This window comes from Triplophysa rosa, linkage group LG2 (genome assembly GCF_024868665.1).
Source record: "Triplophysa rosa linkage group LG2, Trosa_1v2, whole genome shotgun sequence".
NCBI lineage: Eukaryota > Metazoa > Chordata > Actinopteri > Cypriniformes > Nemacheilidae > Triplophysa > Triplophysa rosa.
This window is the reverse complement of record NC_079891.1, coordinates 6,198,946-6,213,087: the sequence shown is the minus strand read 5'-3', so window position 1 is coordinate 6,213,087 and position 14,142 is coordinate 6,198,946. Positions and strand designations below refer to the sequence as shown.

General features: G+C 37.4%; 2 protein-coding genes across 3 annotated transcripts; one reads left to right on the top strand and one right to left on the bottom strand.

The window, feature by feature from the left end:
• The first annotated feature begins 82 nt into the window (after nt 1–82).
• Nucleotides 83–4,681, top strand: crfb12 (cytokine receptor family member B12). Its single transcript, XM_057360998.1, has 8 exons — nt 83–317; nt 613–698; nt 861–990; nt 1,418–1,599; nt 1,943–2,091; nt 3,043–3,190; nt 3,408–3,544; nt 4,166–4,681. Exons 2-8 carry the CDS (start codon nt 638–640, stop codon nt 4,670–4,672), a joined length of 1,314 nt encoding a protein of 437 aa, XP_057216981.1. The 5' UTR covers nt 83–317; nt 613–637; the 3' UTR covers nt 4,673–4,681.
• Nucleotides 4,682–4,697: 16 nt separating this feature from the next.
• On the bottom strand, nt 4,698–13,672 carry bicdl2 (BICD family like cargo adaptor 2). Of its 2 annotated transcripts, XM_057360981.1 has the most exons (10): nt 13,603–13,672; nt 12,192–12,777; nt 11,464–11,679; nt 11,110–11,226; nt 10,543–10,689; nt 9,719–9,865; nt 7,435–7,509; nt 7,263–7,345; nt 6,966–7,080; nt 4,699–5,771 (listed from the first exon to the last, which is right to left on the bottom strand). In XM_057360981.1, exons 2-10 carry the CDS (start codon nt 12,444–12,446, stop codon nt 5,595–5,597), a joined length of 1,332 nt encoding a protein of 443 aa, XP_057216964.1. In that variant the 5' UTR covers nt 12,447–12,777; nt 13,603–13,672; the 3' UTR covers nt 4,699–5,594. The 2 variants fall into 2 exon arrangements, with proteins under 2 accessions (XP_057216971.1, XP_057216964.1); XM_057360988.1 differs by lacking the exon at nt 9,719–9,865 and having other exon boundaries at nt 4,698–5,771.
• Nucleotides 13,673–14,142: the final 470 nt, after the last annotated feature.

Sequence of the window (14,142 nt, the reverse complement as noted above, 5' to 3'; positions counted from 1 at the left end):
TCCATCCTACAGACTGGAGCAACCCGTTTTCCTTCTCTAGGTAACAGTGGGCGGGGCTTCAATACAAAGTATATCAAAACTCTTTACAGAGGGTTGGATTTGTTAGATTTGTTGGTTCCTGCGTAGACTGAAAGAGTTTGTTTTTCAGATATCTAATATTTTCTTGGTAAACTCACACATCTGTAGTCACAGAGTGAAAGTGTGTTGTTTATTTTGCCATTTGTCAGTTGTTTACATTGGTATGCTGCTGGTAATTACGATGCATCAGCTGTCTTCAAGAATATTTTATATACACGACGAGATGACTGCAATCATGGGTGAGTTTGGCTGGAATTGTTATAATATAATAATAACTGAATAGTTATTATCATTCTCTTGATATTGTAAGAGTTCTGTGTGATAAAGTAAAAGTGAAATTGTTCTCTGGCCCTTTGAGTTTTAAAAGCAGCAATTGTGCAAATTATTTATAATATTGTTTCTATGTATTATTTTTGAATATATATATACTGTATATATATATATATATGTGTGTATATATATATATATATATATGTGTATATATATATATACATTTTTATCAAATTGTAATAAGTGTCCGGTTATCCCCTTTAGGTGTTTGACGTGGAGCGATGACGCGATGACCTGGTTTATAACCTGCAGCTTCACATTCCTCCACATATGCCTGATGTCATCTAAAGGTTGTGTAAATAAATTTGTTTTTGACATGAAAATGCCACATACCAGATGTTTTGCACATTCTGTACACACACCATCATTATTGTGCTGTTTTGTTTATTGTTAGCATAAACGTCATTCTTTACAAAATTTAAATATAAAAATAAATATTTGTTTATTTACAGCAATCCTCTTTCCTCCAATGAACCTCACTGTGAACCTGTTGGATTTTATGGTTACCGCTGAATGGATACCGGGGCCAGGGAACCCTCCTGGCACCAGATATACCGTGGAGTTTATACCTCTACAAAGCATGTACGTACACTAAAAAAATAGTGCTATATAACACTAAAAATGATTCTTGGCTCGTAATCATAGGGGAACCACGTTTAGTGCTATATAGAACCATATTTTGATGTTTCAGTGGTTCTTCAGTGGTTCTTTGGGATGACTGAGGTGCTATATAGAACCGCTAGAGAACCGTACAGGGGCTTAACAGGTTCATTATACGGAAACGGTGCTATATAGCACCTCGGTCACCTCAAAGAACCTCTGAAGAACCACTGAAGCACCAAGATATGGTGCCACTTTTAGTGCTATATAGCACCAATTCTTTTTTTAGAGTGTATACAGTACGTACGGACTATCATAGTAGTGGCATTTGTGACTTGTTGTCAAACTTCAAACAGATTTTTGATATTTGCTTGTTATTCATGATGGTGATTTGGAATTGCTTGTGTAGATCTGGAGGAAAGTGGAACCTCCAAACCTGTTCAGACATAGCCACGCTGAAATGTGACCTGACCTTTGACCATCAATCCGAAGAGCTTTTTTGGAATTACTTTGTAAGGGTCAAAACCACGTTTAAAGGGACGAGCTCCAACTGGACGACTATATCAAAGTCTTTTCAGCCGTATGGAGACAGTAAGTTTTTTAATACTCAAATTATTCAGAATCCTGTCACAAAAGTTTAAAGGGGAATGTTCAAGAACTGTATATGACTCATTCATCTACGGAAAACAAAAGAGGATATTTTAAGAAATGTTTCTGTGGTCCATACAATGGAAGTCAATGGGGCTCGATGTTGTTCGGTTACCAACCAAACATTCTTTAGAATATCTTTTGTTTTCTGTAGAAGAAAGTAAGCCATAGATATTTGGAATGACATGGCGGCGAGTAAATGATGAATGTTTGGGTAATTTACTCAACATAGAATAATGCTTTTATGAGGGATGTTTGACCCTGTGTTTTCTTTGTTACTCTGCAGCTCGCCTGAGCTCCCCGGATGTAAAAATTTCAACTGAGCGACACAAGATTTCCATAAGTTTCAGCCACAGGCTGGAATTACAAGGGACCAAACCCCTGGAATTCCTCGTATGTCTTTTTGAGAGCGATTCTGTGGGGTCGAATTCTGAGGTAAGTGTATTTTGCCGTTACAACTTAGTCAAAAAAATGTACATGTATGTTTTGCTATTATATGTGACCCAGTCTGTGAAAACCCAGCTGGTCATTTTTTGTGATTTAAAGGTCCAATATGTAATTTTATGGAGGATCTATTGAGAGAAATGCAATATAATATTTACATTTACGCATTTGGCAGACACTTTTATCCAAAGCGTCTACTTAGAAACATTTGTTTCTAAGTATGTGCAATCCCCTGGGATCGAACCCATGGCGTTGATAACGTGCTCTCACCACTGAGCTACAGGAAAGCAATATACATAACTATGTCTTCAGAGGTGTGTAAAGACCTTACATAATGAAGCGTTATGTTTTTATTACCTTAGAATGAGCTATTTCTGTCTACATACACTGCGGGTTCCCTTGCAAGGAATTCGCCATGTTGTTTCTACAGTAGCCCTAAACGGACAAACTCCTCTACATAGCACTAATCGTAAATACGTTGTCTCCTTCTGCAAAGAAGCGAAGACGTGACATTTAGTTCTGTGTCACCCACAGTAGTGCTTTGGAAATGAGGGGTGGAGTGAGCCGCTAGATGCCGCTAAATTTCATACACTGACTGGACCTTAAATGTTTTCTATATAAAATCATCTTTTATAATGTAAAGAACATTCTGTGGAAAAAACAATCTTGATATCTTTAATATTGACTGAGTAAGGCCGTGTCAAAGATTGAAATCATCAAATTAATGGCTAAAATCCAACTTTGATTTTTGTTATCTCAAAATTAGATTGAGACTTTAGACTGGTTTTTATAGACTGGGTCACATGCTTATGTTTTATGATGGAATTTAAAAGGGTAGTTTGCTCTTATTTTATCATTCCACTGTGGTGTTAAAATAAATGTACGATTAAGTGTATATTTTGGTATTGTTATCAACTAATGCCTTTCTTTATTTTTCTGAAGTTCGTAGCACTGGCATCAACCTCAAAATCTCCTCACATTTTTCTTGATGTGCCACCCGGCAAGAACTACTGTGTTAATGTTTCTGCTAGTCATCAACAAGCCTTGCGTAAAAACAACTTCAACGCGACCGAATGTTTCTTTCTGTCAGGTAACTGAGAAATTCAGTTCTGTTTTTACAATAATTTGACACCATCTTTGACACCACACCGATCCCTGTATAATTTGAGAATTTTCCAAAGAGAGTCTCACTTGTATTGAAGCCATTATTTCTTAGATTTGATTTGAAATAAAAATATTTCTTATTGATACAGTAAAACTTGTTCATTTTTCCTTGTTTTCAAATCCTACTCTCCCTTTACTTACAGATTCTCCTATAAGACATTCCGGTGTAATTGTGTTTATTGTGGCCATGGTGGCTATTGCAGTCGGGGTTACTTTGGCGTCCATGTATTTTTACCAAAAGAGGTTTAAAATTGAGGATATTAGCATTCCAGGGGTTCTGGTATGTACTTAAGTGCAATTGTTCATCAAAGGGACAGTTCACCCAAAAAGTAAAATTCTGTCATGAATTACTCACTCTCTAGTTGTTTCAAACCTGTATACAATTCTTTGTTCGGCTGAACACGAAAGATAGTTAGAAGAATGTTTGCAATCGACAATTCTGAGGTATCATTGACTACCATAGTAGGAAAAATGACAACGGTAGTCAAAATGTGCCCCTGAACTGTTTGCTTTCTTACATTCTTCAAAATATCTTATTTTGTGTTCAACAGAACAAAAACAATACAAAATTATGTTTCCTACTATGGTAGTCCATGGTGCCCCAGGAATGTCAGTTGCTAGCATTCTTCCAAATATCTTTCTTTGTGTTCAACCGAACAAAGAAATGGATACAGGTTTGGAACAACTTGAGGGCGAGTAAATGAAAACTGAATTTCATTTTTGGGTGAACTATCCCTTTAAGTAAAGTCAATTTTTCTTATTTATAATAAGTCAGTACTTATGCTAAACACAAATCAAATTTGCTGTATACATTGTAACAATCAATTCATATCAATAATAGGTTTTTAATTATTTACAAATTAGGTTTATTCTTACTTACCATGACTATTTTTATTTCCAGTTTGTTTTTGCAGGAACTAAAATGGTCCTCAATTTTCATCCTGAGAATATTAATGCGATATCATCGATGTGGTCGAATGCAGTTACGAACACAGAGTATGCTCCTGCATCTGAGGAGAATGATTCTCTACTCTACTATCCCAGAGAGTGTACAAATATTATCATCAACCCATCATCCGTTGTCAAGCAAGAACCTGCCGTCCATCTACCAGACCCTGTTGAGGAGGCAGAATCCCTGAATCAAAATTTCTCTGATTACAGTTTAGCTACTGATATGGAAGAAAATGTAATATCTGAAGATGATGACACAGTCGCATTCATTTCTACCTCAAACCTTTCATTGTTTACCGAGTCTGAAACACCACAATTAAATAGTGTGAGCATAAAGCTGGATAGAGATGCAGAGGAAATAGAGAGTTGGTGTGACGAGGAGGATGATGTCTCATTCTGCGACGATTCTTTCTCAAATGGCGACTACGAGCCAAGGGTTGATCCAAGAGTTTTTTAAAGTGGATGTTTCATGACATTTAAAATGTGGAGTTTAAAGGAATAGTTCACCTAAAATTCTGTCATCTTTTATTCACCCTCATATGGTTCAAACCATGTATATGACTCACTCTTCACAAAAGAAGATATTTGAGAAATGTCTAACATTTCTTTTACACATATGCAGTGGAAGTCAATGGGTGCCAACGTACTTCAAACTATCTTTTGTGTTCTGCAGAAGAAATAAAATCATACAGGTTTAAAATGAAATAAGGGTCAATTAACACTGAAATATTTTTTTTAAATAATTTTTGGGTGAACTATCCCTTTAAGACATGGCTACAGCCATCCACACGAGTTCAGAGCTGCTGGACATGCAAGAACTCTCTTATCAAGAATTTATGACCTACCAGATCAGACTCTTGAGCCAGCGAGCAGTGAAGTGGAACTCTTTCTGACAGAGTTGGACGTAACATCCAGTATTATGGAAGAATATAATAAATGAATGTACAATCAACACTTTGATAACAGACTCTCGGTGCTACATGAAGCAGTTTAACATCTGATCAACCTGGAAGCTGGTCTTTGACTTTTTATTTGAAATGCTACTCATGTTTTAACCTGTATTTTGACATTTTTAAATATCAATAATGACCGTGTTTGCCTACACTGTGTATTAGTGTATGGCATGTTTGTGCATGTGACAAAAAAAGACAAAAAAAATAAATGCAAATACATTTATGTGTATGATATGAACAGTTTTGTTGAAAATAAATAGTGGTAAACATAAATGTGCAATAACACCAAAGTGAAGTACAATAAATTCTATTTACACACTTTGTGATTTCGGAAATTATTTACAATGCTGAAACAAAAAATACAAAAGTGGAAACACCATTTTTCTATATTGTACCATCTCCTACAACTCCTGAACTGTCCTCCAATTAATCTACCCCAAATAGTGAAGAGAAAAAGCTTTTCCTTCCATCTTCACCACGTACACGCAGAGACCTCGAAGTGCGAGAGCCTCTCTGGAGGCCTGTCCGTTCTTCCTCCTTATGCTTTTCCCTCTCTTCCTGTTGAAGTTGAACCTGATGGCAGATCACCAGACGCATGTCCTCCTGGCACACAAATTTGCAAGTCAATTTAAGGAAAAGAACAAGCATTTTTCCAAGACGAGTGAGTGGTGTTTCCACATGCAAAACTAAATAACTATGCTGAATGCTAGTGTGTTCTGGGTGGTTTCTAACTGGTCAGTGTAGAAAGAGCCCATGCCACTGTGATATTCTTTTATCTAGATATTTTAGCCGTTTTAAAGTGATAGTGCACCCACATATGAAAATTCTGTCATCATTTACTCACTCTTGTCACTTCACCTGTATGACTTTCTTCTGCACAATAGAAGACATTTTGAAGAAAGTTTGTAACTGAACAGCGCCGGCACCCATTCACTATTGTATGCAAGGGAATGGGTGCCGGATAACAACATTTAACTTCCTTTGTGAAAAATGTCATACAGGTTTAAAATGACAAGAGGGTGAGCAAATGATGCTAGATAAAATGGTAAATTAAAGATGCTTTAACAACAAACAAAATCTAATTTACATACACTACTGTTCAACCGTTTAAGGTCACTTATTTATTTTTTCCACAACTCAACTCAAAACTATACAAGAACAAATGTAAAGCTTTCCTGTGGCTCAGTGGTTAGAGCAGTGGTTCTCAAACTTTTTCGTTGTAAGGCCCCCTTTGTGTAGAGTGCATCGCTTTGCGGCCCCCCAAATAAAGACTTATAATCTTAAACTTAACATTTTTATTTAAACAAAAACATATTCGGTTATACAATGCTGAAACATCAATTCTTTTGTCTGGTGGTCTTATTTTTCTGATGTTTGATTGCATAAAATCTATGATCAATTTCTATATTTCATAAAATGCCACAAAATCTGTGGCCCCCTGGATCCATCTCGGGGCCCCCAGTTTGAGAACTACTGGGTTAGAGCATGGCGTTAGCAACTCCAAGGTCATGGGTTCGAACCCAGGGATTGCACATACTTAGAAACAATTTTATGGTATAATGCAATGTAAGTCGCTTTGGATAAAAGCGTCTGCCAAATGCGTAAATGTAAATGTAAAATCCAAAAATAAAACTACAATTTGTAAAAATTGCTTTGGGTAAAAGGCAAGCATCTGCTAAATGAATTAATGTAAACACAATATTTAACCTTAGCCTTCAATTGAAAAGATTTATAAGAGCATTTCAGTCAAGTGGACCTAAACATTTTTGTCTCACTGTATATCAAAACTACACCAACCTGCCAAGACTCGACTTCCTGTGACAGCGCCACCTTGTGCTTTATGGTGTTCAGAAGCTGCTGGTTAAGCGCATCTCGTTCTTGCCGGGCCAAAATAATCTCCTCCTCCAAGGCACTATATCAGTGACAAAGCGAGAAGAAAAAGCAAAACCTGTTGTTTGAAACAATAGATGTCAAATTCCAGTCTTTTATACCCATATGTGCACCATCCCTCAGTCACAAATAGACAGCTTATCACTGTCACAACACGAAACTTGAACAAAACCACACCTTTCACTGTTCAGATTCAGTTCTCACCTGTATGTAGGTTTACCAGGACTGTTACAAAATGGCTTGATCTCCTCCCTCAGCTTTTCTAATTCAGTTTCTCTGGAATGTAACTGGTGATGGAACAATATGTTAGATACACCGTCTATTTACAGTACATGTTGTTGTGATGATGTCATCACATTAAGCGATGGGGGCTAACCTCTTCCTGCAACCTCTGAATCTCCTCCTCTTTTACTTGTAGAATGGCCGAATGGGCAAGGATGGTTTCTTTGGCCTGTTGAAGATTAAAAGAAAAATGAAACTCAAGTAAACCCAAAGACTAAAAGGAACAGTTCACACAAAAATGATTTTTTTTCATCATTACTACACTAACCCTCAAGTTGTTTCAAATCTGTATAAATTTCTTTGTTATGATGAACACAGAGAAAGATATTTGGAAGAAAGGTTGTAACCAAAATGTTCTTGGCCACCACTGACTACCATAGTAGGAAAATTGCTTTATATTTTTCTTTGTTCTGTTGTACACAAAAGAAGATATTTTGAAGAATGTAGAAAAGCAAACAGTTCTAGGGCACTTTTGACTACCATTGTCATTTTACAGATACAGATTTGGAACAATTTAAGGGTGAGTAAATGATGACAAAATGTATATAACTGTCCCTTTAAAATAGAAGACTTTTATCACTTATGGCCGGGTTGTGCACACACTGCTGTTTTCCAGCTGCATTTAAATTTCAGTTGGGTTAGACAGTTGGGATTTGCAAAGTTACACAGGAAAATGAAAGAGTTTGCAAAAAGTGACCATATACATCCATTTTTAACTTTTGTTGTATTGCACTCGCATCAATTGACAAATAACCAGTCAACTTCAGTTTGCTGGATTTCAAACTGTTTATTCCACACCTTGATCTACTATAATCCTATTTAACATGAGCTTTAGTGGAACTTTTTTTAGTGTGTAGGTGGCCATGGGATTCCTGTAAGAGTGTTCACTAGGACCAAAGACAAGAAACTTGCTTGGTGGGAGTATTCAAGTTAAAGAGAGACTAATTTTGTGTCGGAATGAGTTTTCTGCGTTTACATTCTTAATAACTACAGAAGTTATTTGGATCTGTACTCTGTAGTACACACTGTGCAGATTGACTATAAATACGGTCATCACGACTTGGGCCCGTATTCATGAAAAATCTTAGCGCAAAGAGTTGCTCCTAGTGACAAAATTCTAAGAAAATTCTTAGAAATGTGGGCGTTTCCCCTTAGAATTACAGAAAAGATCCTAGTAAAGAAAAAAGTAATTCATAAAGCATCTTAACCCTTAAAAGAGCTCTTAAGGTCCAAAATTTTAGGAGTAGCAAGGAGGTCTTTTAAGAGACTTAAGAGTTTCTTTAGCAGCAGAGAAAATGGACGAAACACGAAAAGTAAGAAGAAATGTGTTGCAATGCATGACAATTTCCATATTACTTTTAAGGTTTATCAGATTTTTCATTTTTATTGTTTTTTGTGTGTGTGTGTGTGTGCGTGCGTGCGTGCGTGCGTGCGTGTGTGTGTGTGTGTGTTTTGGTTTTCTTGTATAGCTGCTTTCATGCAATGCAAATTGTAAAATTACATTGAATTGAATAACAGTGAGACACTACACATTAGATGTTTGTGACCGATCCTATTAGAGACACGCTAACATCTCCAAAACAGCGCAGAAATGCCATAGCGCCAGAAATAGAAGAAATCACTACATCAACATATTTAGCAACTGGAGAAATGCAGCTATGCAGCAGAGATAATTTGGTTCTGTCACAACCTTCTATAGTGATCACACAAACAATTACAGCACTTACAGAAACTTATTGTGTCACTGTTCATTTTCTATCAAATACGTTGAATTAACAGCATGGCAAATAAAAAAATAAAGAAATAATATTTATAAATATATATATAGTGCATGTGTGTGTGCGCGTGTGCACAGGAAAAAAGACCTGTGCAATTTCAAACTAATGACCCTATACTTAAAAGTGCTATTTTTTCCTTCTTGGTCAACCAACCAATCACAGTCTTTAAATGACTGTGTCATACATGCCAACGGGGTCAGCCCCGCCTCCTCACTAAGATCAAAGTTTTTGTCTTTTCCTTGCTCAGAGTTTCTCTCAGATTGGTCCTGAATCGTTTTTAAGCTAAGACTCCTACGTAGAAGTTTTTAAGATAAATTAAGAGCTTTCATAGAGGATTCTTAGAAGTTTTAAGAGATTTTTAAGAAGCATATTTGGATGCTTTTGTCACCTGTGTAAATAAAACTAAGTGTGAACACAACTGAAAGTGGAGTGACAACAGTATTTAACTGCTGTGTGTACAAGGCTCTAGTAATGAAAAGATGAACGTGATGTCATTTTTATCTAACTCGAAGCATGCACACCTAGGCAAATTTTCTATACAGCCCTTTTCCTAAGAAGCAGTGACTACTAACATACGCTACTAGTAAGGGTGAGAGCTACCTGAGACTGCTGGATCTCACTCTGAAGTGACAAAGGGAAGCAGGTAGCCTCCCCCAGACTGGCCTCTTCTCCCAAGGCTTCAACTTTTTGCTGTAGGGTGCGGTTGAGTGTGCGCAGCTGAAACACTATGCTGTGTTCCTGTTCCAGCTGTGAAAGAGCCAGAGACAGCCAGACTGAAACTCTACAAGTGTGGACGCTCGCAGTCTGAGGTCTGTGAAGTCTGACCAGCGCTCAAAGCTTGAAACGTGGACTGCATCCCAATTGGCATACTATCTATATGTAGGGCTTTGCAACAATTAGTCACGACTAATCGTTTGCAGAATAAAAGTTTTGTTTACATAATATATGTGGGTGTACTGTGTATAATAATTAACACACATGCATGTATAGATTTAAGAAATATTTACATGTGAATACATTTTTATTTTTTATTTAATATATAAATATATTTTTTGCATAAAATTATACATGCGTGTGTGTTCTTATATATACATCATTATTATACACGGTACACCCATATATATTAAGTAAACACAAACTTTTATTCTGCAAATGATTAGTCGCGACTAATCGTTATGCAGCCCTATCTATGGCATATTACTAAAAAGTGTATCTATAATACACTTTTATCTATCTAATATTATGTAAACACAGACTTTTATTCTGGATGCGATTAATCGTGATTAATCGTTTGACAGCCCTAGTGTAAATGCATATGTGTGTTAATTCACAATGTACTGTATATTGCATTTGTATGACACCAAATATCATCTTATCCTACCTATGAATCCCATCCCCTAGTCACATTAGGAGAGCATAATCACCTCAGTGTCTTTATCTTTCAGGGTGGTCTGTAGTTCCATCACTCTCTCTCTCAATTCATCCCTCTCAGACCTCAGACGGTCATTGTCTTCTTGAGCTGATTTCAGCCGGTCGTCCATATGAGCACAGCGCTCTTTCAGAACCCGGTTCTGTGATTAGAAATGAGAGCAAATGATAAAATCAGTTATTCAATACGCTACATTCCACATTACACAAATGTCTGATGAACCAAACAACGGCCGTACCCATTGACTTGCATTGGTTTTGTGTTTATACAAGTGGATGGGTACTGTCGTTGTTCGGTTACCAACTTTCTTAAAAATATCTTCTTTTGTGTTCTGCATACCAAAGAAAGTCATACAGGTTTGAAATGAGGGTGAGTAAACGATGACAGAATTTTCATTTTTAGGTGAACTATCACTTTAACCACTTCTGTTAATCGATCAACCAAAACCACAAATCTTAAAACGATCAAATATAATTGGTCTGCTCTGCTTATACAATATATACTGTATTGGTCTACTTGACAACTTGGACCATTATGTCTCGAGTCATTGGCTTATTTATACCTCTGCTTGCAGACTGTCCAGTCTAGCAGAGCTTATGGATTTGCTGAAACTAGTATCCTCCATTTCTTCTCTCAAAGTACGAAGTTCAGTCCGTAACGTGTGTTCTAACGCCACTGCCTGCAAGAGAGAAATTTCAGACAAAATCAAGCATCTTTTCTGGGCCTTCTTACAACAATGATGTCACTCTTAAAACAGATACCTAACCTCGCTCTTCTGCATTCCAACCCTGTATTCTAACAGTATCATAAGGTCACTAGACATGTACCCATAACAGCTGGATGCCTTTGAAAGGATTTTGCAAAATTGTATGGTTGCATGTTTTTGAGAAATAAACAAAGGCTTCTGATTGGTCACCTCCGCTAGCTGTTCCACAAGTTTTTGGTTGTGATTGGACAGCTGAGTCAGCTGCTCGCTCTCCTCGCGACGCCGGTCGCGACTCTGAAGGTGTTTTTGGTCCAGCTGCTCGCTCAGCACTGTGATGTCAGCCTGTAGTTCTGCTTCCCGCTGACTTGCCTCGAGGTCCCGTACCTCCAGGCGTCGCTGCAGAATGTGTTTCTCTTGCTGAGTGGCCTGTTATATGAAAACGCACACGCAGTTTGTTTATTGAACATTTCCTTACCACTACATTTCTTTGGAAAATTAATGAATATTTCCGGTCCATCAAATGATGGGAAGAAAAGAACAGGTGTCTCTATGATAAATCTGTGATTCACACTTACTTCAAAAGGACAGTTTCTTAATGAAAAAAATGAACTAAATTAAATATGAATTTTACTCCGAGCATTATTTATTTATAATATCAATAAATATAGCGATATAGCATTATTCTGAATTTTTGGCCATGACAACAATGTATTGAAAATCAGATACTTGCTTTTGATGATGATGTATGTATGCGGTAATTATTATTATTTTGCTGTTTTTTAGAGAATTGTACAATGTGCTTTTATTGGGTTATGATTTCACGTTCCTTCCCATATTAAAATTACTATTGAGCTTATTAACCAGCCAAAAACGGTCTTTTTATAACATAAAGAACACTTACAGATCCACATCAGGTCACCCCATTTCCAAATTCATACCTCCATCTCCCTCTCCATCTGCTCCAGCTGGGCAGCCAGCTCCTCGTTTTTCTCCAGCAAAGCTTGTCCCACCTCTGCAGCCAAAATCAAGTCCTTCTCTAACAGCGTCGGGCTACGGTCATCCTGAGGTGAGGCCAGCAGATCATCCGTCGGAGCCATGATCCGGTGACTGGAAGACAAGTTTGATGAAGAGAACGGAAAGAAAGACTCCTCCAGGATGGGAGAGGGAAGATTGTCCTTTTTGGATGAATACATCAGCACTTCCGATGACCTTCCCGATCTTACAGCTTTTGTCAGAAGTTGCTTGCTTGCATCTTAGGTTACTTTAAATAGGAAAAGCAAATGTGAACGATATCCAATCCTCTGGCCTGTATTCTCCCTATATTAGGATTCTCGTTGGCACAGAAACTGACACTTAATAATGTTCCTTTTCTTATGCACCTGGCTGGGCTTGTCCGTCCTTTGAAACTGATCAACCAGTTTGTGTCATCGAGGGAGTAACTTGAGGTGTATCGAGGTTGAAACTTCCTCCAAGGGTGAAATCCTCAATCCTTATTTATCTTTGACCTTGGTTGCATAATTTTTTCTACGGACAAAGACACGTTGAAACATGTATTAATTGTAATGCCACTTGGTCTCATAACTTACAACACAACTTACAACTTGAGTGTATTCTTTCACAATATCTATCTCCCCTGAGCTTACATTTTACTCTATAATGTTTCCCTACAAACAATGGCAGAGACATTGGTGCGACACTGTATCCAGCAATACCTTGAAGCCCTGTTATTGTTGTCTATGAGCTTCTTTTGTCTACATGACCAACATAACAAAGTTTCAGTGTCTCTCTCACATTCCTGTAGGCAGTCATTCAAGAAGACTGCTCCGTGGCCGGGTGACTACACCCCTACGATGGCTAAACAGGTTTTAAAGAGCATAGATAGGTAAGTAAGTCAGAGGTGGCTCTGACCAACACGAAAACGCGGCAGATTTGGTTATATTCAGCATATATAAAAACTTGTTTTGTTTTCCTGAAACGAGACAGCCCGCTTCCCTGTCTGTGGCTCAGGATAGAGGAAACAGGCATAGGATGACATAAACTGACGTCATGTAAACCAGCACCTGTTTCAGGCGTTTCAAAGCTATTCACTAGTTATTTACTGTTTATTCTAAAATCATCACTAAGCATTTAAACTGTTGAAACGTTTTAATGGTTCAGTGTTTACACGTCAACCCCAAACTAATCGAACAGTTCGTGTCAACTAACTACAAGTTACGTCTTAATTAAAAGAACTTTTATTTGTTATATTTAAAATGGTTATTTCGAAAGTCGGCAAGAAAGCGTTCTCTAGGAGCGTTCATAAATGTAGCTACTGTTTATTTAGTACAAATAACGCTTTGTATTTCTCACCTGGGAAGTTCCTGATCCAAACTTGGCAGGCAGGGTGACAGGGAGGTACTACTGGTCGCCTTGGAAGCGCTGCTGTGCGGCTTATTATGCCACACCCTCCTAAAACGTCAGCAGCTCAGTGGGAGGAGCTGAACACCCGTTTAAAAGGCAGGTGACGCTGATATCACGCATGACGTCCAGGTGACAGATTTGGAACCACGATATTTTTATTCTTTGCTGTGTGTTTTCAGATTTCATTTTCACAAAATTCAAATAACCGAAAATGTGTATAACACAAAATTAAGTAATCAAAAGCCTGTATTTATAACCAGTGTTTAAAAACGAAATAAAAACCAAGCAGCATGTCTAAATAAATAATAAAAAAACGTCTTAACATAGGCCTACTAAATCTTATATTATGTTTTTTTTATTACTACACCTGCTGTTTTATATCCTAATGTACTATACTTGTATCTCTTTGCTCTTTTTGTGTTAAAGGGATATACTTCACCCAAAAATGAAAATTCTGTCATCATTTACTCACCTTCGAGCTGTTCCAAA

Bases quoted from the DNA above. Each gene is read 5' to 3' on its own strand.
- crfb12 (XM_057360998.1), top strand. From the start codon at position 638: ATGACCTGGTTTATAACCTGCAGCTTCACATTCCTCCACATATGCCTG. The intron at 1,600-1,942 runs GTAAGTTTTTTA...GTTACTCTGCAG, and splicing joins TTTTCAGCCGTATGGAGACA to CTCGCCTGAGCTCCCCGGAT. The intron at 3,191-3,407 runs GTAACTGAGAAA...CTTTACTTACAG, and splicing joins CGAATGTTTCTTTCTGTCAG to ATTCTCCTATAAGACATTCC.
- bicdl2 (XM_057360981.1), bottom strand. From the start codon at position 12,446: ATGTATTCATCCAAAAAGGACAATCTTCCCTCTCCCATCCTGGAGGAG. The intron at 7,510-9,718 runs GTAGCTCTCACC...AATCTTCAACAG, and splicing joins GTGAGATCCAGCAGTCTCAG to GCCAAAGAAACCATCCTTGC. The intron at 7,081-7,262 runs GTGAGAACTGAA...TCACTGATATAG, and splicing joins CCTGGTAAACCTACATACAG to TGCCTTGGAGGAGGAGATTA.